The sequence below is a fragment of the Seriola aureovittata genome, chromosome 11 (genome assembly GCF_021018895.1).
Source record: "Seriola aureovittata isolate HTS-2021-v1 ecotype China chromosome 11, ASM2101889v1, whole genome shotgun sequence".
Classification (NCBI taxonomy): Eukaryota; Metazoa; Chordata; class Actinopteri; order Carangiformes; family Carangidae; genus Seriola; species Seriola aureovittata.
Window position 1 is genome coordinate 12,954,878 of NC_079374.1, and position 23,705 is coordinate 12,978,582.

A 23,705-nucleotide genomic window follows, 5' to 3' on the forward strand; every position below is an offset into this window, starting at 1 on the left:
GTTTCTTACACTAAAATCATAACGTCATAAAATCAGCGCCAGCTCCACTGCTCTTGATTAAAGGTATTCATCATAACTTTGTCTGGCTCAATAGGCAGGAACCATAAAAGCACTTCAGATTGTGGAAGTTATTGTAAGAATTATCTGGAGATTGTCCCCGTCAGCTTTATGGATTTAAAGATTATTAACTCGGAGTGTGTACTTGTATAGTTGACTCAGAGAAGCATGTCCATTGTTGAGTTACTTAGTGCAACTACAGTATGTGATGTAATTATTAATATCTCACATTATCTAATGTCAGCCATCAACCAGAAAAAATACATATGCGCAAATCTGGAGCAGTGTCCGTGGTCCAAGTATTTCATGAGCGGGTGCACTGACTTCCTGGAGTCAACGTAAGGTTTCCAGGCAACCAGCGGAGACGTGAGATGTGAGATATAACGTGTTAATTAGTGAGCTTTAGAAGTACTAGCAGGCGGATTTTGTTACCTTTGGACAGAGCAAGGCTTTGTCTGGCTGTTGCTTCAGATTCAACTGACAGACATGAGAGTGGTGTCAGTCTACTCATCTAACTCCACTAACAACGTATCAAATGCTTTTATCCAGCATTTTAGTGTCTTGTAGCACATAATGATTATCATCATTATTATTATTATTATTACTTTATAGCATGCACATTAAGAGTTTTTTATTTGTTCAGTCTTATGGCTCTTATCAGCGTTGTTTCCAGCCACAGCAGACTGCTGTTATAAATGAAAATCCTCTGATAAACCCAAGCTACCTGCTCAGCACCAAACAACAGACAGACAAAAGTATTGACTAGCTACGTAGTAAACATAGCAGAGTATTTCACAGCTAAAGAGGCAGGCATTAAAGAGAGCTAAATGGAGAGAAAAAAAAGGGTGTCCGTGTTGGACTGACATTTACCAGGTGGCCCTTGTGATAGGTTTTATAGTGGAAGGTGCAGTGAAAAGTAAGATGCTCGATTGTGGTTAAGCTCACAATTACTGATACAGCTCTGTGTCTGCTGGATGTGTAAATAAGCATCATCAATTTTATATGGTGATAGTATTTCAGTGTCGTGGTTGCAGGTTGTTGCACTGTCATCAATGGGCCAAAAACATTAGTTCATGTCGGTTTCAGTTCAGCTTTAACTAAAATAAGCGAGCCTTCATGAGTCGAGTATGTAGCAGCTCTGAGAGGTCCTTAGCCACAGCAGTGCTTAAGGCTGAATGCTAACATCAGCACATTAACACTCTCACTGTGACATAACATGCTGATGTTTAACAGATATAATGTTTATCGCATTTACCATCTTAGTTTAGCATGTTAGCATGTGCTAATGAGTACATAAAGCTGAGGCTGCACTTCACAGGTTCTGAACCAATAGCACATGATGGAAAGTCGTTATCACCAAAGTTACTGTTTTAGGATCCATGCTGAGTAGGACATGGACGTGTGCACCAGATTTCATGGTAATCCATCCCAGGGTTGTGGAGTCATTTCACTTGAAAACCAAAAATGTTGGGTGATGCGGTAGCTCATCTGGTAGAGCACATACCATTAAGACTGAGTCTTTACCGCAGCCAGGGTTTGAATCTCTCTCTCACTGCATCTATCATAATAAAGGCAAAAAATGCCCCCGTAAATAAGTTTTGAAAAACAATAATGTCAACCTCATGTTGGCACTAGAGAAGAAGTTAGTCCCTAGGATTTATCCTCTGTGATGCTGTACCAGATATCATGGCAAGCCATCTGATAGTCGTTGACATATTTCATTTTGGGCCAAAGTGAAGAACATACCGACATTTCCATCCCGTAGCCGTGTCTCTAGAGTGGATTGAAACTGCGTGTGTGTAGAGATACAATAACAATAAACCACCATGTAGAAGTATCACTACATAGTATTTTTTATGTCGGCACCTGTGGGTGATATTAATAATTCCCCATCCCTTCCTTTTTTCACGCAGGAACCAGAGATTGCTACCTCAGCATTCACTGTGTCTCTCAAACAACCACGGTGATGATGATGATGGTGATGATGGTCATGGTCATGATGAAAATGAACTTCCATAATCAAGATAAAAAACAATTCCTGCTTAATTTGAACAATATTTTTGGGACATTAACTGCATATGGTGAGGGACTGAGTGGATGAAATGCTGTTGAGCTGAAGTTGTGTGAGTGGAAATATTGGAGAGACGTAAGACTCTCATGGCAGCATGCAAAGCTCTCAGTGTCTTCAGCTCTGTGTTATGTGATGTGACATGTACTGTGGTTTCCACTGCCAGTCTGTGTACTTGCGCCTCTCCTCTGGCTGTATTATTCATTCAGAGACCACGCGAGTACACGCCTTGTCTCCTCCTCCGCTGTCTGCTGAAGAGATCTTTGAAAGAGAAAGATTAAAAGGAGAGCATAATTAGACAGGAGGATTTCCACTATCATGGTAATTGAAGCCCAGCCGTCATATTACAGTGTCTAATTGGTTTCAAATTATAGCGAGGCAGTTAGGACAGCAGGGAGCCGCTTGCCAATGTAAAGGGACATTCAGATTTCTTTTTCCAACTTATACTTTATACATATCTTGTACAGTTATTGTGCTGTCTCTTACAGTCATTTTTCCTATTGAGTATCCACACACCACATTCAGAAGTCCTTTCATGGCAGTAAAGAAGAATCAGAAGAATTAGAAAGTAGCGTATGAGATCTATTATAATTCTAGTACAGTTTTATAGCTGTATCAGCACAGCGTTATTGCCACTTAAATCTTTGTTCTCTGGAGCCTGACAAGCAGAGGAGGTCAAACAGGTGCTTGTCCCAGGAGCTGAAATGAGACGACAGATCTCAGTGTAGATACGCAGCCACTCAGATTTGAATGAAGATGGTGCCATCCCATTCCTGAGCTGTAACCTTAGCTTGTATAGGTATATTCACCTTCGCAGAGGATACAGCTTGTTGTTAAGGTCTTGCCCCTGGTAAAGATTTTTCCTCTTACATGATGCTACTCTTATATGTTGCCACTCATTGCAGCAAGGTTACATTTTATGTCTGTGAATCAGGCACCTTTGTGTCAGTCTGCAGGGTGTATGAACATCACAAAGAGCATACAGGCAGAGAGGCATGCGATTACCCAGCTTGCGGGGGTAATTCATATCTGAGCAGTGAGTGTGTGCTGATTTCACCTCTAACGACGTTATATTCTGTTAAAGCATCCAGCTACCTGAGACTTCACTCCACACTCACTGTGTTCCGGTTGTTACGTGGCTCTGGTTATCATCGCTACCATCCATAAAGTGGTTTCTTGTGTCTCAGCTCGGGGAGGTTGTCCTGCGAGCTGTGCTGCGTAGTAATCTTGACTTTATGAAAACCAAAAGATGAAGGGATAGCTGGTTCAGTCTCAAGGTGTACGCGGTGACACCCAGGATTAATGGCAAATGCAGTTTAATGCAACAGGAAATGCGAGCTGAGGAGCTATTTTATCAAAAATAAATCAGGAGAGTAGCTGCTATTTGTTTTGTTCAAACTCAGATTGTTTTATTATCAGTCAAAAGTAATTACAACTGTGGGCTGATTTCATGCTGCACACAGCTTGATGAGGCCAGCAGCAGCAGCAGCAGCGCCACAGAAAAGTTTGTTACCTGAGAGGTTTGAGGCGTGCAGCCTGTTGCCTGCAACTCTTCATCTAACAGCCCGCTGTGACTGCTCTCTCCTTAATGAAAAAATGACAAAAATGTCTGTTGTCCCATTTTGGAGATGCATTTTTGATGAGCTAGCCCCAGTGACCAATACGCTGTGCCTCCCTGCAACTATTGCACAATAAAAGCCACCACATGTTTATGAGATGACATAAAATTAAAAACAGTAACAGTGGATTACGTGCATGTATGATTCCCTGTGAATCATCCCCCTGCGCATGATTGCTGTTTAAATCATTGGAATCACTCAGCCACGAACAAAGTAAACTACCATACAGAGATAATAACAGAATGTAAATTCAATGAATGACTTTTGTGGAAAAAATGCAAATCTTAAATAGTATTAAAAAAAATCTGGATTTCTTTTTTAATTATTAGTGCTGACAATTATGTGATGAATGAGCCCTCAATTTCTCCTTTGGACGTGTGACATTGTTATCTTTTGTTTTTTTAGTGTAAAGGAAAGATTCAAATGTTTCTCTTTTAAAGCGCAATTTTTTTTCCCCCTTGTTATCTGCCACTCCTTGCACGAGCACTCTCTGTATGCACACCATGTCAAGTGCTAGCAATGCCAGTTTCCTGACAAGTAAATGAAAGGTCCCATCGTTCTTCTTGTTTCTTCCCAGGTGACACTCACTGTCCCCATTCCGTCACCATCAAAAAGCCGAACAAGATGCCGAGAACCTCAAAAACGGTCCATTATGGGCTGCCAGGGGGAACGCAGACACCATTAAGGAATGGTATCAGTTACAAATAATGCATGTCTCCAGTCTCATTCTCATCTTGTCTGAGAGAAGCGGGACAGCGCAGAGATGCACAGCTGCACCGCAGAGACCTTGCATGCTGAATAACGCACGTGGTCTCACAGACCAAGGACATCTACTCACCAGGGACACAGTAAAGGCAAGAGCTTGCCACATAATCCCAGGTTCAAGCCATTCAACAACTGTATGAACAACCGAAACAAATCTATTGTGCTGATGTTCAAAACACACCACATTTGAATATCTGTATCGTTCTGCTTTGGGAATACAGCGTATACGTAACCTTACATTTCATAAAGTGGACTGATAAAGTAGAGTCCCCATCAGTCTCCATCACCTTACTGCTGGTAATATCAATGTCACTTTTCATGACTGCTGAAATTAAAGATCTCAGGGATGGAGGAAGTCATTACCTGGAGAAGTGATTTCTCTTTAAGCATCTTTACTCATAGTGTATGGTGCAGCACTCAGGGCTCTTTTTTTTCACCTTTTTTTCACAAGGTTACGCACATGTCACCTGCTGTAACATCGCTAAAGTGGTAAATGATAGCACTAATCAAGATGAATTATAATCCACTACCAATGCTGCTTGGAAACCAAGCCTATTCAAGAAAGTTCTTTTCACAAAGCCTACACTACAATGCGTTATTCCCATGTGATAGATTTTATAGTAAAAGGCGCTGTGAAAGGCAACATGCTGGGTTGTGGGTAATCTCACGATTACTGATACAGTTTGTGAAGATGTTATATGTTATTTGACTAAAACACCTGAATTACATATATTCTGCCACAAGCACAGCTAAAACTGCTTGTAATTATTAATAGCAATTGCAGCAAAATGCAAACTTTTACCAAATACACACAACGTCTGAGTACATCCGTACTTCACAGTATTCTCTTGTCCATTTTCATTCAAACGGTGGTGATACCAGCAGTTACGCCTTTTTTTTTTTTTATTTTGCGTGACAAGATGTAAGATGTAATCTCAAAACTCCAAAGGCTCACTCTTTTACTGTGAGATGCCATTAAGTTCTGAGGCGGTTATGTCTTTTTAATGAGAGAGCTAAATTGCCTTCATACGCGGTGATTTTTGTGCAAATGAAAGCCTTGCAGACTATGAATGTAAAGTAGACGACTAAATGTTCCTTGGCACATTGTGGGCCACGGGCAGTCGCATCAGGATTCACACTGACGACCGCGTGACGAAGCCGAGCGGCATTCTCTACTGGAAAATATTTCAAATGTAATGAACAAAATGCAGATTCATACCAGCAACACAACAGTGTCATTACAGTTCACGTCGGAAACAGTCATACTCCTACGTAATATCTACACTGCTGTATCCTTTTGATCACGAATGGCTGGTATCCTGCAGAAGATGATTCCTCTGCTGCAAGTAATATCTGCAACATCAGAAACAGCCAGGTTTGTGACAGTGACAGCACAGGATATCACTTGGTTCATATATTTTATATTTTCATATAAGAGCAAATATCCCCAAATCACATCTCTACTTTTTACACTCTCTGTGGTCTGACAGCTGCATCAGTGCTGAGACTAGAAATATCTGTTTCTCCAGCTCAAAATAGCACAAAAGGTTCTCACCTCGTGGTAAATGGCCAGTTACGGTGTTCTGGGCAAACAGATCAAAATAATGGAAAAAAATATCCGACAAAATAATGTTACTTCAAGGTCCACGGATTAGCGGAGGGAGTTTGTTCGGTTGTCATGGAGATGGCTCAGTTGTCGTCATGTGTCCTACGTGTGGGTCATATGTCACATAACAACAACTGGTCGTATATGGGGGGAGATTACAACCCCTGTTGATCCTCGCAAGTCATTTTTTGCAAGTCAAGTCTCAAGTCTTTGAGCTACAGAGCCCAAGTCAAGTCTCTAATGTTTGTAATGAGCATTCCATCATCTCCTGCATTGCCATATATAAGGGATTCAAAGCATGTACTGCATTATCGCCACTCCTTTACCTCTATAGGTATGCATCTTAATAAGGAAGGGGATGACATTCAACTCATCAGACATTTCCTTTATGTTAATATGCCAAAAAAAAAAAAAAAAAAAAAAAGCTCAGTAGAGCGCAGAGCTCTGCCAAGGCCGAAAACCCACCTGGAAACACCATCATATAGGCCTGTGTCGCACTTCGCAAGGAATCATGTAAACAGAGGATAAATGAATTGGAACAATACATGAAATAGAGCAATCTGCACTTCTTTCCTGTGTATAAGTAAGTAAAGTTCAGACTGAACAGTACAGCAGTAAATACAGCACCAAACATATTTTAGTTTTAGTAGTTTTTCTCCCTTCACAAGGTGTTTCCTTCAATAGAATTCTGTACATCTGAGTTAATCACACAGAAGACGAAGCTATTCAACATTATCCCGTTAAATCAACTCACACCAGATTCCTGTTGTCTTCTGCCTAGCGCTTATTCTGTAAAACTGGACTCACTGCCAGTTGAGATCCTAAACTCACTCTGCTGCTCTGATCCTGTCTGTCGCCGCACGGGACCAAACTAATCGTCGTTTGCTGGGGAGGCAGACGTGAGGTAGATGATGGCCACGCAGAGCCACAGTGGGCCGTGCGGCCTGCTCCACTGGGCCGATCATCACGACACAGCTCTTTCTCTCTCGCTCGCTCCCTCTTCTCTTTTCGTCTTCGCCCTTGCAGCCCAACAACCAGCTCGGCCAACCAGGAATCTTTTCATGCCTTTTGATTAGCCACTCCTCATAATTGCTGTGTGACGTCTTGAGTAATGGCCAAAAAGTGATTTGTGAGGTCACACTGAGTTTGACCTTTGACCTTTGACCACCAAAATCTAATCAGTTTGTCCTTGAGTCCAAGTGAATGTTTGTACCAAATTTGAAGAATTTCCTTTAAGACGTTACGGAGATATTGCGTTCACAAGGCCAAAACCGTGTTTTGTGAGGCCACCATGACCTTGACCTTTGACCACCAAAATCTAATCAGTTCATCCTTGAGTCCAAATGAATGTTTAGCACAAACATTCATTTGAAGATGTTCCGTCAACGTGTTACTGAGATATCATATCCACGAGAATAGTATGGACGGACGGACGGACGGAGGGACAGACTGGCCGTCACATAGAAATTCAAAGTCAAAGAAAATGATCCCGGTCTGCCTTAAATTGTAATGTGTTCTTCCCTGGTCCATGGCCCAGCCCTCCACCAAGTTCAGTGCAAATCAGTACTTTTTGTATAATCCTGCTGACAAATAAACAGACAGAAATCTGTGAGCACATTACTTCCGCAGGGGAGGTAATAAGGTAAAGATGGTTCACCAGTCCCAAATTTCTAGTCGAGGCTCAAGTCTCTTGAGGACGAGTCTCAGGTTAGTAAGTGCTGAAGCCTCGAGTTCCCATCTCTGCCCGAGTCTATCATTAAAGATGTCCTTTGGATGTGAATGTCCTACTCGACATTTCTGCAGCTGTCCCCTGACTCCTGGTTGATGACTTTTGACCTTTTCGAGTTGATGCTGTGACAGCTGGTGCTGACTGTTTCTGGTGTTCATTCAGACTCTTCTCCAAGCTCCTCTTTCACAGATGTAAAAGTCCTGTATTTGGCATTTTACTGAATATTATGCATACGTTTTGTCAGCAAAATACACTTAAAGTATGAGGAGTAAAAGTATTCATTACACAGAATCACCCTTTTAAGAGGCTATATCATCATACTGTATATATTAAATAACTGGAGTATTATAATTATTGATGCATCAATTTATAAGCAGTGTTTTGTTGTTGAAGCTGGAGAGATTTTTAACTACTTTACATCCTGTTTGCTTTTATGTTTATTTTGTTTTGTATTTCTGTTGTTATGGTTATTTTTAGTATTTTCCTCTGAGTATCATATGGTAAAATGGAAATATTCAATAGTTATTTGCTTATTATTTGCTTTTCAGCATCAAAACATGCAAAAAAAAAAAGGATCATTGTACAATTGTTTTTAAACCATAAGAACCATTATGCTGTATTGCTCAATTCAATTCAATTCAATTTTATTTGTATAGCTCCAAATCATAACATATATTATCTCAAGGCACTTTACAGGGTAAGGTCAAGACCTTACAATGTTTCAGAGAGAAATCCAGCAGTTCCCGCAATTAGCAAGCACTTAGCAAAAGTGGGGAGGAAAAACTTTCTTCTAACAGTAAGGACCCTCCAACAGAAGCAGACAGTTTATGTGTTAGCAAAGGATCTGGCCCTTCTGGCCCTTCTAAATGAAATTGCATTCACTGGCTATAAGTGAACATTAAACAATAGCTGGAATATATTAAGAATCTTATTCAGCCATGCTAAATTGTAAGCAGTAAGTTAGTTTATTTACTTAAATGTAATATTATAAAATAAAAACATAAAATTAAGTGATGAAATGCAACATTTGGTCCAAACAGTTTGTTTTTTTTAACAGAAAATAAATATACCACAAAGTCATGTGCCAACATTTTGTAGGCAAATATGCAACCCAAGTATAACTTTCTGGCTTGTGCTAATGAACAGTGAATTATGATAATTTGATTCATGTTCAAATTTGACAAGCATTTATATTATAACGTAAATGTCAAGTACATTCTTTATACCAGTCCCACATAAAGCCGCACAAAGGGTTTGTGTGGCAAAATAGACCCTACAATATGCAGAATCTACTCTTTGTATGCACCAAGCCTACTGAGAGTTTAGTTCACAATACAGCTATCTGCCTCCTGTGTTTGTAGCGTTCTTATCATCTCTTCTCGGTCAGTACTGATAAAAGCTGTCACTTGCATAACTTGAACCAGGGGCAAGCTGAGACATGTCGAGCGAGTCTGACTACATAACCCAGTGAGTCATCACACACATTAAGCCGCATCTCATATATGAACCTGGCCTGATTTTCTCTCACTCAAGTGATGGAAACCCTGCCTTTACATAAACAGGTTAGATTTGGTGTGGCAGTCCCTTCAATTAAAATCTCTATCCTGTCCATGTAGAATGTCTCAGTATATTTTAAAACGCACTTAAGTGAAGCCTCCCTCTATAAAGCAGCAGCTCCAAACACTTTATTTTTCTCACTAAACGGGGCATTATAATTAGCTGCTATATAATAGATTAGAAACATTTTTCTAGTCAAGTGTTTTCCTTTTTCCTCTACATGTAATTTCAGTGAGGCAAGCTTACATGTGTCAAAGTCTAACTGTAAAGAAACCAAGGTCAGTTTTTTTTTTCAGTGGTATAGGGACGGATACAATATACATTGACGAACTGGATTCAATAAAACACACATTTAGTAGTAACATATAATTGCCAGAAGGTTTCGCTTTTATTTTCATCATGTCAAATTTGTTACAATACCTGTCGAGGTGTGAAGGGCTTTTCAACTTATAACCTGATGTCCTATCTTTACTGAATGAAAGGGGGAACTAAATGGACAGTTGCCTCTTTATTTAAAGTTATTTGAGTTACCATTAAAGAATCAGTTAATGTCACTGTGTTGTTTAAAAGACAGCATTAGACATTCATCAAACTCAGAGTCCCAAACTGAAGAAGCTGTTTATTGGAATATACTGTATTTGTATCTTGTGTAAGTCTAACATAGCATTGTATACTGTGAAATGCAGAGCAAATAAATGTCTTGTTTTATGGTGTTAAGTGAGATGAGTTTTTCCGTACTGTGATCTAAAACCGATGAGCAGTTCAATCTGACATTGTTTGTCTGCACTGCAGATCCTGTTAGGTAACACATATTTTTAAATCATTATTTCTTCCTTTCTTTCTCAAGGGGCTGTGAATTCAAACTTCCTCAGAGAGCTGTGTTCTGATTGTTTTGACTGGTACTGCTTTACCTTAGAATAATGGATGCAGCACGATGTGTATTAGATGTTGGAAAAAAAACACAATTAGATGTGGGCATACATCATTCTGGAAGGCTTTTCATTTGACCTAATGTCAGAAATGGTTAAAAAAAAAAAAAAAAAAGGAAAAGGTTTGAATAGGAGCAGAGGAGTATATGGAGCCTCACACAGGTTACATGGCCATAATAATCTCTTTCCCTTCAATACTCAGGAACACACTTATGGAGAGATATTAATTAAAGAGGTAATAGTCACTCAGTATTACAGTATGTGTTTCATGATCTGCAAATAAAAAACAGGTTTATAAATGCACACGACGATTTGTGAGCTACTTATGGTGTTCACAAATGCATTGTCTATGGTATTTATTCAAGTTCGAATCATTTTATATAAATAAATTAATTCCAACTTGAATAAATATCAGTATTTTACATATATTGCTTCCGAAGAGCTTCCTGTGCCTATAAATGCCCCAAAATCTGCGTTTTTTGCATCTATTTACACATTGTTAGATGTGTGTGCACAGATCACCTGAAGTGTGGATTGGGTTACTTTTGTGTTGAATTCTAAGACTGAATTCTCAGTTCACTGTAAAACATCCAGCGTTCCATCTCATTAATTTGGAATTTCAAAAGATAGCATAACTCGTCACCCTTTCATTAGATCATATATTTAATTAGCCTAATTCACATTTGTAAATCTTGTTGATACTTGTAGAAATTAAACATGCATTTGTCACCATTATTGAGTCCAGTGACTCATACTCTTATTCACTCCTGGTAGAGAGAAAAGCCATATGACAGTGTTTTCAGCCTTTACTTCTTAGACATCCACTTAGGTATTGTGTTCCTCTAACATAAAGCTTTACAGATGAGTCGTACAGCAACAGTATGCAGTCATATCTGCTGTAGAACAAATTTATTCCTCATGATTCAAAACTAGAACACTTTGTCCTTTACATTGACTTTTGTGTTTCAAACCTCTGCATGAAGCCAAGCTTTCAACAACTCTACACTGTAATACATAGTGAATGAGGGGTACTCGTGCTCAGTGCATCCATACACCTGTGTATTTTTGAAGTGCTTGCGTTGCAACCCTAGAGCTGTTTATTGGTTAAGGGGGAGCATTGGGGCCAGCTCACTGAGAGCTGAGGTAGTTTAGCTGAAGGCAGTGCCACTGGCATAACCACATTCCCATTCAGGCCTGCTGTTGACTGCTAAAAATCAACTGTGATCAAATGTACTGCTCAGATCATGTCTGAGAGACAACACAACCTGATAACTGCCTGTTGGGACTTCTCAGATATGTTTATAATGTTCAACATTCTCTACACTAAACTTAACTTTGTTAATTAAGAAAATGTCATCATTATTTTAACAGAAAATGTAATCTAATTGGCATTATTTTCCCTTCAGAACACATTTCCTGTTGCAGATTTAGAGTATATAAACATCATTTCAAGGAAACAGGGTTATATGAAGTGTATATTTGCACTCAGTAAACCTGTTTTAATACACTGCATGGTCCATGGTCACCATGGTGTTTAATAATGTGTCTTCAGAAGCAGCCTGCAAGAGTTCTTGTTTATTGTTAATTTCAGATCTTAAAATACAAAACTATACCAGACTGAAATTGATTCTTGAGATAGAATCAAACTCACCATGTTGCCTTCCTGTCTCATCAACACTTATCATTACCATGATTTACCTGAATGAGGAGTCACTCGGAAAAGGCTATAAAACAAAGGAAGGAGAGCGTGTTTATATGCAGTGCCTCAAGTGGAGGGAAGTGAAGACGGGCCATGCACAGCATAACGAGAGATAAACACAAGAGATACAGGGTGAGATTGACGAGTGAAATCAGCAGCGTGATTAATGTGACAACCTTTAAGAAAAGGTTATGGATCCGTAGGGAACACAAATGTCCGTAGGACATGGAGGAGAAGCAGAGTAGAGAAAAGGGCAGGAGTCAAGTAAGGTGCAAAGTTACAGGAATACCCCGTTCTCATGGGGTACTGTACCCTGTACTATGTCTTCAGGAGACTACCCCTGGAAACATTGCTCTAATGATTGGTATGTTTTTCATCTGGAGCGAAGGTACTGAATGTTATAGCAGTGATTTTAACACACTGCCCTATTCCAACATCATTGATTTGATTTCACACTGACTCATAATGTGTTGTCAGAAAAGCTGTACTGGGCTTTGTCATAAAAATGTGAGAAAAAACAACATTAAACGAAGGGCAAATTACTGATAGCAGCATTTTTACCAGAACACTTCACAAGTATTTGACTTGACGTGCTGATATTCAGAACAACATCATGATGTCGAGTGTGATATTGCTTTTATACAACAGTTCTACGAGCGCCATATTAGTCTAATAAGCAACAACAGATTATGATTAGTTTGTTTATTTCATCACTTATTTGTTCACGCCAAGACAAATAGTTCCGCAACTAGACTGGTACTGGATTGTTGCTAAGAAACACAAAAACATTTTCCTTGTCTACATATTACCTCAGGTGTGAAGTATCTAGACTTCTTCCCTTCATCATTTTTCGACAATCATACATAGTTTAATTCAAATGTTATTTATGGAAATATTTTTTATCTTTGCAAAGTTTGTAACAATCTAAGATAGACACCGACCGTTAATGTAACCCTAATTAACGGTTAAGAGAGCACCTGTAAGGCGGAGTGATGTAGTTTAAAGTCCCAGTGCTGTTTTACTCCATATCAGCACTTATGGAATGACTCTTGTCCAATAAAATTACTTGGTCGGAACTAACTGTTGTGTAACTGTGGTTAAGACTGCGGGACGGACATGGACAAAAGAAACTATTAGCTGACTAGCTATTGGTTTAAAAACTATGGGTTTGTTTGGTCGATCCATCCACCCATCCCAACCTACTCCAAACACGGACTTTGTCGCACCATACACAGATCAGCCACAACATTAAAACCGGTGACTAGTTTTAATGCTGATCTGTATACTGAAGTATGTCACATCACCTTTTGCCAACTGAACTCAGCTCGCTTTAAACCAGTGGGTTAGGGTCAGGATGAGTAAGATGAGCACAGACAAAACAACACCTGCAGAAATCTCCCATGTGAAAGCAACAAAACTGTTCTAACTTCAGCTGAAAATTGTTTTTTAATGTAGAATCTCATTAGCCATAGAATGAAGTTGATTAAGGGTCCCTTTAATGGCTCTATGTTGAGTGAAAAGCAGGGTGCATCATTATAACATAGACTCTCTCCCACCACAGTTCCTGTTTGCTTCTGTGCTGTACTGTACTCCATCAAATAGAGGCAAAAAAAAAGAAAGAAAGAAAGAAAGAACTGTACATAGCTGAGAGCCTCAAAATGCCAATGGGGAAATAAACAGTATAGAGTATACAGTCGGGAACACAGCAGGAATTTTAAAATGAATATAAAAATCAAAATAATATTAAAAAAACAGAACACAATTAAATAGACATTAAATGTGACAGATCTTTCATAAGTGTTAGATTTAATGGTGTTAATGCACTGCTCAAATTCTATAGGAAACTCAGACCACACACACACACACACACACACACACACACACACACAGTGTCTATCATATTACATCCCAAGATCAGTCAGTCCCACTGTTGTACTGGGACATGGTCTGTCTCTACTTATTTACTGCTCACTGTATTTGCCTTTGCTCTAAACAACTTTCTGCACAGCTCAGAGAGAGATATTGTTTTGCTTTTCCCCATTGTCTCGGCCACCCTCAATCACCTGCAACAACATCCAGCTCCCACACATGAATGTCTTAATGAGGGGATTCAGTTCATACACTTCCAAACACCATGTGCTCAGGCTGAAAGTACAATGTCCCTTTTAGCAGCCTGCAATCAGGGGGAAGCAGTGGGCTGAAATCGTGTCATTGAGGCTAATTATGGGCAATTAAAAGCCAGTTGCCTGTTGCACTGATATGTACTGGGGATAAAATGCAGTGCAAAGACTTTCCATTTGTGTTGCATGGGTTTAAAGAGTGTTTTAGTGACAATTCAGACTTTACAGACACATACTGTTTTTTGTTTTTTTTGGGGGGGGGGTTAACCACGCTAATGGTGTGGCTCTGTAGCGCATGAAATGTCTCTCATTAGATGGGTCCACAACTTTGGTCCAGGCTGAAATATCTAACGAAATCTAACGATTGCCATGGAATTTTGTAAAGATGTTCCCAAAGGATGAATCCTAAAATGATTTTGGTGATCAGCATCACCATAAAATTGACATTTTTCTTTCCTCATGATGAACGGTAATAAACTGATTCTCTTACTTTTCAGTAAGTGCCATTATCAAGTCAAACATTTTATTTGTCCAGCAAAAATGACATTCCCACCAACATCTGTTGCACATTGTGTTTGGTGCTAATTAGCAGATTTTTGGATGCAAACGCGCTAAACTAAGATGGTGAACCTGGTAAACATTATACCAGTTAATCATCAGCATTTTCGTGATAATGACAATGCTGATGATTAGTGCAGTGCATGTTAATATGCTGACTTCAGCTCAAAGCCTCAAAGAGTTGCTAGTACGACTGTAGACTAAGCTGTGTCCTAATTCTGTAGTAAATACTAACTGTATACAGTATATATTAATACTGCGATAGACTTTATTTTCAGATAGTAGCCTACACAGGAAAATAAACTTAAGCCTCCTAAACTGTTGACGTGTGACGTGCAAAGGCAAACAAGCTGTGACTTCGGGACGCTGCTGCAAACGGAACCTAGCAAATCGACAGCAAAGTGTTTTTACTGAACAGTTATCTTTTGTCTTTTGAGGTCTTCCTGGAATTATGTCACTATCCATTACATAGTAGAAAAATAGTGTCCATCAACAGCACACTCAAGAATCAATGGTTTTTTTAGTGAGCAAACTGACTTTTGTGTGTACCTGTTTGGCAGTTTTCCAGTTTAAACACACTAAAAACCTGCTTAGAATTAGTAAGTAGTATTGATTTGTGATTGGTGTGAGTTGTTTCCTTAATGCTCAAAGTAGCTCTTTAGTTTATAACTGAAAAAAATGTGTCATCTCAAATTGCTGTAATATTGCTTTAATGACATAACTATCAAAAATGTCTTCCATCCATGTATTTATCAAAAGCTAGCAATATCCATTAACTGCATCTATTTAAATTACACCAAGCTTTAGTATTCCTATCTGCAGCCGCGCATTCATCTGCTCTACTCATCATTCCTTGCTTTAGTTTCCATTTTTATCCATACTTTCGAATTCCTCTTCCATCTCTGTTTAATGACCCCTATTTAGTTTGTGCTCCAGTGAAGACTGGCTGCTGTGCTGCTGCTGTAGAGATGAGTATTCTGGGGCAGGATAAGTTGCGATGTGCCTCCTATCCATTATTGATCCATGATTAACTAGAGTTCAGCTGGGTTCTCGACTTCACATCACTAAAATAGGCTGAGAAAAATCTTGGGAAGGGGATGTGGCTCTGTCACAGCGTTGCCATACAAAATAGTACAATATTAGTCTTATCAAAGCTGCTTCCAATGGTATTTGCTGTGGATTTTACACTAACAATAACATTTACTGGAAAACAGCATCATGGTAAACTTCTCACAGTGGTTTTGATAGTGAGTGTGAAATGACTGTAGGGGTGGTATTGATGATAACACAGGCCAGAGGTAAGAGAGGCCTGTTAGCTTGCCCCCTCCCTCTTCGACAGCCATCTGTATCACTCTGGGAAAGCCTCCTCAAGACAGCTCCACGGGCCCGTTGATGCTGATGCATTTTGACACTGATGGTGCACACAACTGACCTTTGGGCTGTCGAGTGCACTCAAACAACACTTGCTGCATGTGTTTATGTCCCAGAGACAGTCTAATGAGGATGTATCTGCAGTCAGCCAACTCCAGGAGCAAGTGCCAGGATACAGCTGCTGCCACCAGGGCTCTAATCACAGCTTCTTGCCTGACTCACACTGGGTAACATTGTCAGTGATGGCATTCTCGCGGCAGTGTTTGGACAAATCTCCAGATAAACTCAAGACATATTTTTGGTTCAGACAGATAATATTACTATTTGTGCACAAAAATACACCCAAATATTTTCCTTTTAATGGTGTGTGCTCATCTCAAACCACGTCCATCAATGTGATATCAAAGAAAAGGTTTGATTCATACCATGCATACCATCCTACGCGTGGTCACTGCACTAAACCAGTGTTAGGTTTTGGGTTAAAGTGACTAGAGGAGGTTGAGGTTAGAGAAATGCATAGATCATGGGTAAAAAAAAAAAACATTACACACAAATGTTTTCAATTTTCAATTAATATATTAATTGTTTGTCTCACACTGAAAAATATCCAAAAGGTACCAAATGTGCAATCACACAACACAAACAAAAGCAGTAAATCCACATATTGGAGAAGCCGCAACCAGAGAATATTTAAGTTTTTGCTTGAAAACAGGCCAAAGTGATTAATCAGTCATCAAAACAGCTGGTGTTGAGAATTCTGTTGATCAACTAATCATTTAATTGACTCTCAGCTCTAAAATTGATTTCCCTCCTCAACTTAACCTCTAATCATTCCCATGATGTAATCACAGTGTTTTATTAGTGGGTCCATACAGCTCATTTTTCAGGACAAGTAAGGACAAAAATTGAACAGGAAGTAAATAAAGTTGGGGCAAAATATTCTACTGAGTGCACAATTTCAGAATCCAACCCTGAAGGACAAGCAAGTATGAGCACAGGGGAGTGTGTTTGTGAAGCTCTTTTATTTCCACTTCTTTGGTGAGTCTGTGTGGATGTTTTTGCTGTGTTGAAGCAACTGATGCAGCACTGAGAGCAGCTTTGGAGTCAGTGGGAAATCTCAGTGCCACACTCAGCTTTATCTGCCCAGACTGCTCTCTAGGGAAGGGGGGGTCGCATCATTAAATATTCACATGGCACTCACAGGACTTCATCTTAGGAGGTTTACCTGGCTAACACCTGTCCAATCTTTGTTTTCCATCAGAATGCGCTCTGACATACCTGTGGTTCAGCAGAGCGGATCTCTTTTGAAGGTCCTCAACCTGGCCATCAAGGGCAGATGCAGCTTCACTCCCGAACAAAATATCAACTTCAGAATCAGACATATATTATACCCTTGCTGTTATTTGATATTTTTCGGGGGGTTTTGTTCTAGTAATATTGCTATTAATTTTTATAGTAGAAACTGCTTCTCCAGCCAAAAAGCTTTATCATATTTAACTGATGAAGTTCAGCTTCCTCGTTTGTCTTCCATGTCCAGTGACTGTTCTTTAGCAATGATTCTTGGCGTATTCACTCCAAGGGGGAGAGATAATGGTGTATACTGTACATATAAGGATAGTGCTCATTTACCAGTTGCTGCTAAAATGCCAGCCAAATGTGTTTTCTCCTGCAAAATGCCCTGCTGTGATTGGCTGACAAAGGATGGGTAGAAGTTTAGCAGATTTGCGTTACGAAAAAGAAATCCTCATTATTTTGTATCATTGACATGTTTGAGATTTAGTTGGGTCATTTGAACTCAGTTTCTCTATGTCCAACGGTTATGATCATGGCTTAATTCCCAATTATTGTCCATCATGGCAGGTGGCAGAAATCTGTGGGGGAAGAAAACTGTCCTAGCCCAGTTCTGTAAAATCCTTGTTTTGATGTAAGGCTTTAGTTTTCAAGGGCAATATATAGACATTCTATAACAATCTCATTAGTGAGACTTTCAGTTTGCCAATTAGCATTCAACCTTGAAGTTTCATACACAGACAAAAGTCACCATCTGTCAGCACAATGCAGGGCAGCCCTCTGTGATGATGATGTGCTCACAGCTCTCTAACTGTGTTTGTTTTGGCTGCAGGAACTTCTACTACATCACCATGCTGCGCGACCCAGTCTCCCGCTACCTGAGTGAGTGGAAGCACGTCCAGCGTGGAGCCACATGGAAGACAGCCCTCCATATGTGTGATGGACGCTCGCCCACCCAAGACGAGCTGCCCACCTGCTACAGTGGGGACGACTGGTCTGGTGTCACCCTGACAGAGTTCATGAACTGCCCATCCAACCTGGCCAATAACCGCCAGGTCCGTATGCTGGCTGACCTGAGCCTGGTTGGCTGCTACAACCTGTCCTCTATGAACGAGAGTCAGCGTAACCACATCCTTTTGAGCAGCGCCATGAGCAACTTGAAGAACATGGCTTTCTACGGCCTGACTGAGTTTCAACGCAAGACGCAGTACCTGTTTGAGCGGACGTTCAGCCTGCGTTTCATCTCCGCTTTCACGCAGATCAACAGCACGCGAGCCGCCAACGTGGACCTGAGCGAGCCCGTGCGCAGACGCATCGAGGAGCTCAACTTCTTGGACGTGCAGTTGTACGAGTATGCGAAGGACCTGTTCCTCCAGCGTTTCCAGTTCACCCGCCAGAGGGAGCACCAGGAAGTGCGTTTGAAGAGGCGCGAGGAGAGGCGTTGGCTGAGGGAGCAAAGAGAGCAGGGCAGGCCATGGCCGCCCAAACACAGAGTGAGCGGAAATAGAGGCGGGAGAGGAGGTTTCGAGAAAGCGACTGATGGTGACTTCCCCACCACCACTGAGGACTACACAAGCCAAGTGGCCCGCTGGTGAAGCTTTGGTCCCATAAAGAGGGAGGAGTAAGAGAGAGAGCACCTGATGGAGATTCCTCAAAGACTAGATGAAACATTTCCTTTGACTCTCTCTCTCTCTCTGTCTCTCTCTCTCGCTCTTTCTCTCGCTCTTTCTCTCGCTCTCTCTCTCTCTATCTCGCACACATCATCTGTCTCTCTCTCTCTGTCTCACCATTACTCTGTCTCCTGCATCTATCTTTCTCAGCTTCAGTGTGATCCAAGTGCTCTGCTGTTTCTTTATGAAAACTGCCAAGTCTGTGAGTCTCACAGCAGCTCTGCCTTGGAGTGCCCTTTGGTGTCTTAAATCTTTAAATGCTGTTTATAATTTCTTTTTTGTTTTTTTTGTCATTTAATTTTTGCCTTAGTTGTTTATCATTCGTTGAAAAAGACTGAGACGAAACTGAGGTGAGAGAAGAAAAAAAAACTAATCAAAAAGAGCTGCCATAGACTGCATTTCTTTTAATTTTGGCATTCACTGCAAAACTAAAGAATGTCATTGAAGTCATTGTCATTGTTGCAACTGGTAGAAAGATGTAGTTGTAGAAGAACCCATGGTTGCATGTCACACATCCACATTATACTTACAATTGAGGATAATTATTTCCAAAAGATATACTGTACTGTAAACCAAAGTGAATAAAGAACACAATATATCTATTTGTTTTCATTTCATGCCAATGAAACCTTCTCCAAGGACCATGTCGTATGCATGCAGTACCCATTTTGAAGCCAAATTATAGACAGATGCTGATATTTTGGTCGGAGTGCAATATATACAGTATTGTTTTCTAAGTGCAATACCTTGCAGATTTGAACACCTCTCCCAAAGACAACATTGTCACAAAGCCAGTCACAGTCACAAAGGGGACGTCCTGCTGAACAAAATAACCTCCGTCTTTCCCTACACTGTTAGTAGAACATTGTGTTTTGTTTTTTTTTTATATATGAGAAATGAAAACAAGTAGTCTGCAATGAAAAAAGCATATTTTGTGAGTAATTCATTTTTGAAGTAGTGGGATGCAGATTAAAAAAAAGTTGGTAAATAGTACAGGTGATGAAATGTGTCAGTGTGGCTGGTGTGTGGCTCGACTGTAAATGAGATGATCAGCATTCAGTTCTCATGCCCCTCCCCGTCACACTGGCTGCTTTTACATGTTTGTAGAGCTGACGGCCACTCCACTGTGGCCAGCGAGAGGGCTCTAATGCCAGTAGAGTGCCAGCCCTACAAAGACCAGCCTCAAAGCAGATAGTTGTGAAATAAAACATGCCTGTCATTTCTCCTGCCCGATAGTTTCCAGTCCCTCCAATCCAATCAGCGCGCCTATCTGTGAGGATGACAGAGGGCTTGCTTTTATCTGGTTAAATAAGCGTCAGTGATGTGTTTTATGCCTCTTATCTCATATTCACTCAAAATCCCTGCTTATCAAATTAAATGTTCACTAAATGTCAACACTGAAGTCATATAGCTGCTGCTGCTGCTGCTGCTGCTGCTGCTGCTGCTCCAACGGTTATTTCTCATGTTTCTTCTCTGATTGCAGTTACTTCTAAAATACCTCAGATGGAACAGTTTTGTTTCATTTTAAAGAATCAGCCGTGTTTTGTCTTGTTTGAGTGATTCATCCACTGGCACAGCGAATGAATTGAATGAATACAGGATTGATTTGTTTGAGCAGTATTGGTGCATTTAGGTCTGCATGAGTTCAGTGAGTGTGTGGATGGATGGGGCAGAAGAAAGACAAGGTGTATAGCACGTTGATAACACTTCATCAAGTGTTTCAAGTAATGCTATCAGTTAGAGCTCTGAATACTGAGTCATTCTGTGTTTAAATACGAAATATGTTCATGTAGCCATTTGTGATGTAGCAGTCAAACAGCATGTTGACAGCATCTGATTTAACTCCAAATGCGTAAATTGGGATACTTAGTATTTCTGTGAACTTTTGTTATAATTTTTTATGCTACTTCATTCTTGTAATGCAGTACCTTTCAAAGGGAAATATTGTACTTTAAGTTTCACTACATTTATTCGACAATAGTTGTTGGTTACATGCAGCATTAAATTGCTGGTTATATGCTGATGTATCATTAACAATAACCAATTATATTAAATACATTTTATATATTCTTCTTAATGAGAATCTCTATGTTTGAGAATAATAATACTTTTAACCCTCAAAAAGCTATACATCATCAGGACTGTGTGGGTGTCCCAACTGTACCGATACAACAACACGCTCTGTTACAAGGAAAAAACATATTATTGTATATGACATTTTTAGATGTTCAAGCAGCATTTTATTGTTATAGCTGGTCGAAGTGGAGCTAGATTTAACTGCTAACAGCTTCCTGAAATCTGACACATAGAAGACAGTTAGGAATCACAAACCAAAAACACTGGCAACCACTGGTTTAATCTCAAAAAAGTGTTGTATTTTATCAACATAATATATGTTTTATGTACAATCTTAGTCTGTAAAGTAACCACTAATATCTCTGTCAAATAAATGTAGTCAGGTAAAAAGTAAAATCCCCCTGAAATGTAGCGAGTAGGAGAAGCAGAATAAAGTGGCATAAAATACAAATACAAAGTGGAAGTACCTCAAAATGCAACTTACATACAGTACTTGAGTAAATGTACTTAGTTACTTTCAACCACTGGATTTAATTGGCAGTTGCCTAGCCAGAAGGCGACGGAACAGACCCATCATTATTTTATTATTCGTAACACTTGTGCTTTTCCTACTAGTGAAAATGTCTGTCCATTGTTATATTGTTCCTTTTACTCAGACAAAAAAAGAATCTGTGAACTTCTATAATCACATATAGCCTACACTGTTTTGCATTTACTGCTAATTCTATTGCTACTTGAACACGGAACTTTTCATTTTAAAATGGAAATTGCCAAAAGGCCGTTTATTTTGGAAATTTCTTTTAATAAACCGACATGCTTCACTGCTGTGTGACAAGCTGTAGGAATTACAATGTTCCCCAGTGACAGATGGCATAAGCACTGCATGAGCAGTAGAAGTGCCGTACAGCTATTAATGAAACACTAATGAAACACTTCTTCTAGTGTTGTAAATGTGCTATTACCCAAGTTTTATATATGTGTGTATGCGTGTGTGTGCGTGTGTGTGTGTGTGTGTGTGTGTGTGTGTGTGTGTGTGTGTGTGTGTGATCACTGAATTATTGTAGACTAAATTAAACTCATTAACTGTGCATTCATTGCCTCAGCATAATCAACAATGTGTAAATAGAAACTTACTTTTGAAAGGGTGGGATCTCATCAAATCATGAATAAGAGGTTCCAGAGGTTAGGGTCTATTTCCCAGTTACACTGTCACTTTCTGTCTATGATTTATCTGTATCAGCCCTCTCTGCTTACTCCATGTCTGAACTACTGAAAAATAATAAATAAAATGAGAGTGTGCTGTTGAAATTTAGGCTTATTATTTCTGTGATTTCTAAATGTTTGCTTCAGCAAAGCTGCTTCCGAAAAGTCTTTCCAACAATGTCCAAGTTAAAGAAGTGAAAACTCTCAGATTATGGTGTAAATAAAGTGAAAGCCAACATGGATTTTCACTTGAAATTAAACTGCCATTCCCAGAAGAGTGTGACATGCCACTTTGTTAAAGGAGCTTTTCAATGAACTTGTACTGCCACCTCATGAAAGCGCATTTTTCTGTGAAGCTGATTGATCTGTATTTATTTGTTTATTTATATGATTTTAACTGTTGCTAAAGAATGGCTTTGCCTGATGGAAAATATTACCAACACCTCAGTGATAATGGAAGAGAGCTTTCTTAGTGTAAGAATTTCTATGTACATGTTAAAAGTCTTGTGATGAAATGAACAGTCGAAAAGCCTTTTGGCGTGTAATATTTAATCAGCCATCTTTCTTGTTAGACCTGAAAAAAAGAGTGAATTCTGCATAAGATATCAGAAATAAATGCATTGAATGGTCATGACATCATGCCGCCTGTTGCCTTTATTTTCTCAGTCTAGATATTTACTGTGTAGACAGTTCATTGTAAAAAGCAAATGCACACATGCTGTACTAGATTTTGTTGACATATAGTTAAGATAGTAGATCTATCTGCTATATCCGCTTATCAGGATGTGGGAGGCTGGAATCTTTCCCAGCATACATTGGGAAAGCCACAGGAAGGATACCAGTCTATCACTAAATCTGGTAAATATTACACTAATATTACACCTTTTTACTGCTTGATTACTGTATGTTGACTGTAATTTAATAACATCTATCAACCAATTAAAAGAAAAACTGTCAAACATTGTCTTCTCACAGTATGGAGACAGAACATATTGCCATTACTGCTCTGCTGATACTTTTTCATCTTGAAAAATGTCAAGATGGAATTACACAGAATGTAAGTTCAGACTCAGAAAAAAACAGTTCTACTCACTGTGCACAGTGCATATTCATCTGAATATTTAAATTTATTCTCAAGTAACAATGCAAGCATATGGTGGTTGTATATATATATATCACACTGTCTTGATATTTCCACTTATTTCAATTGATTTGAACTCAAATACCAGCAGACATTTACTCTGATAGCCTAGTAATGATTTGTTAAGAGAAGATAATATGCAACGACAAATTTAGTGTATATTAGCAAAACTTTTCATATAGGTACTGTATATGGTACTACCTGAAAAGAAGTGAAATGCAGTAAACTGATTATGTTACTGTTATGA

The 23,705-nt window shown here is 39.5% G+C and overlaps 1 protein-coding gene across 1 annotated transcript in view; it reads left to right on the top strand.

The window, feature by feature from the left end:
• hs6st3b (heparan sulfate 6-O-sulfotransferase 3b) overlaps positions 1-22,953 on the top strand; it is a 63,246-nt gene extending 40,293 nt beyond the window's left edge. Inside the window, exon 2 of the mRNA XM_056390218.1 lies at positions 18,201-22,953. Coding sequence (XP_056246193.1) covers positions 18,201-18,963 — 763 coding nt within the window. The 3' untranslated portion in view covers positions 18,964-22,953. The remainder of the gene's footprint in view (positions 1-18,200) is intronic.
• Positions 22,954-23,705: the final 752 nt, after the last annotated feature.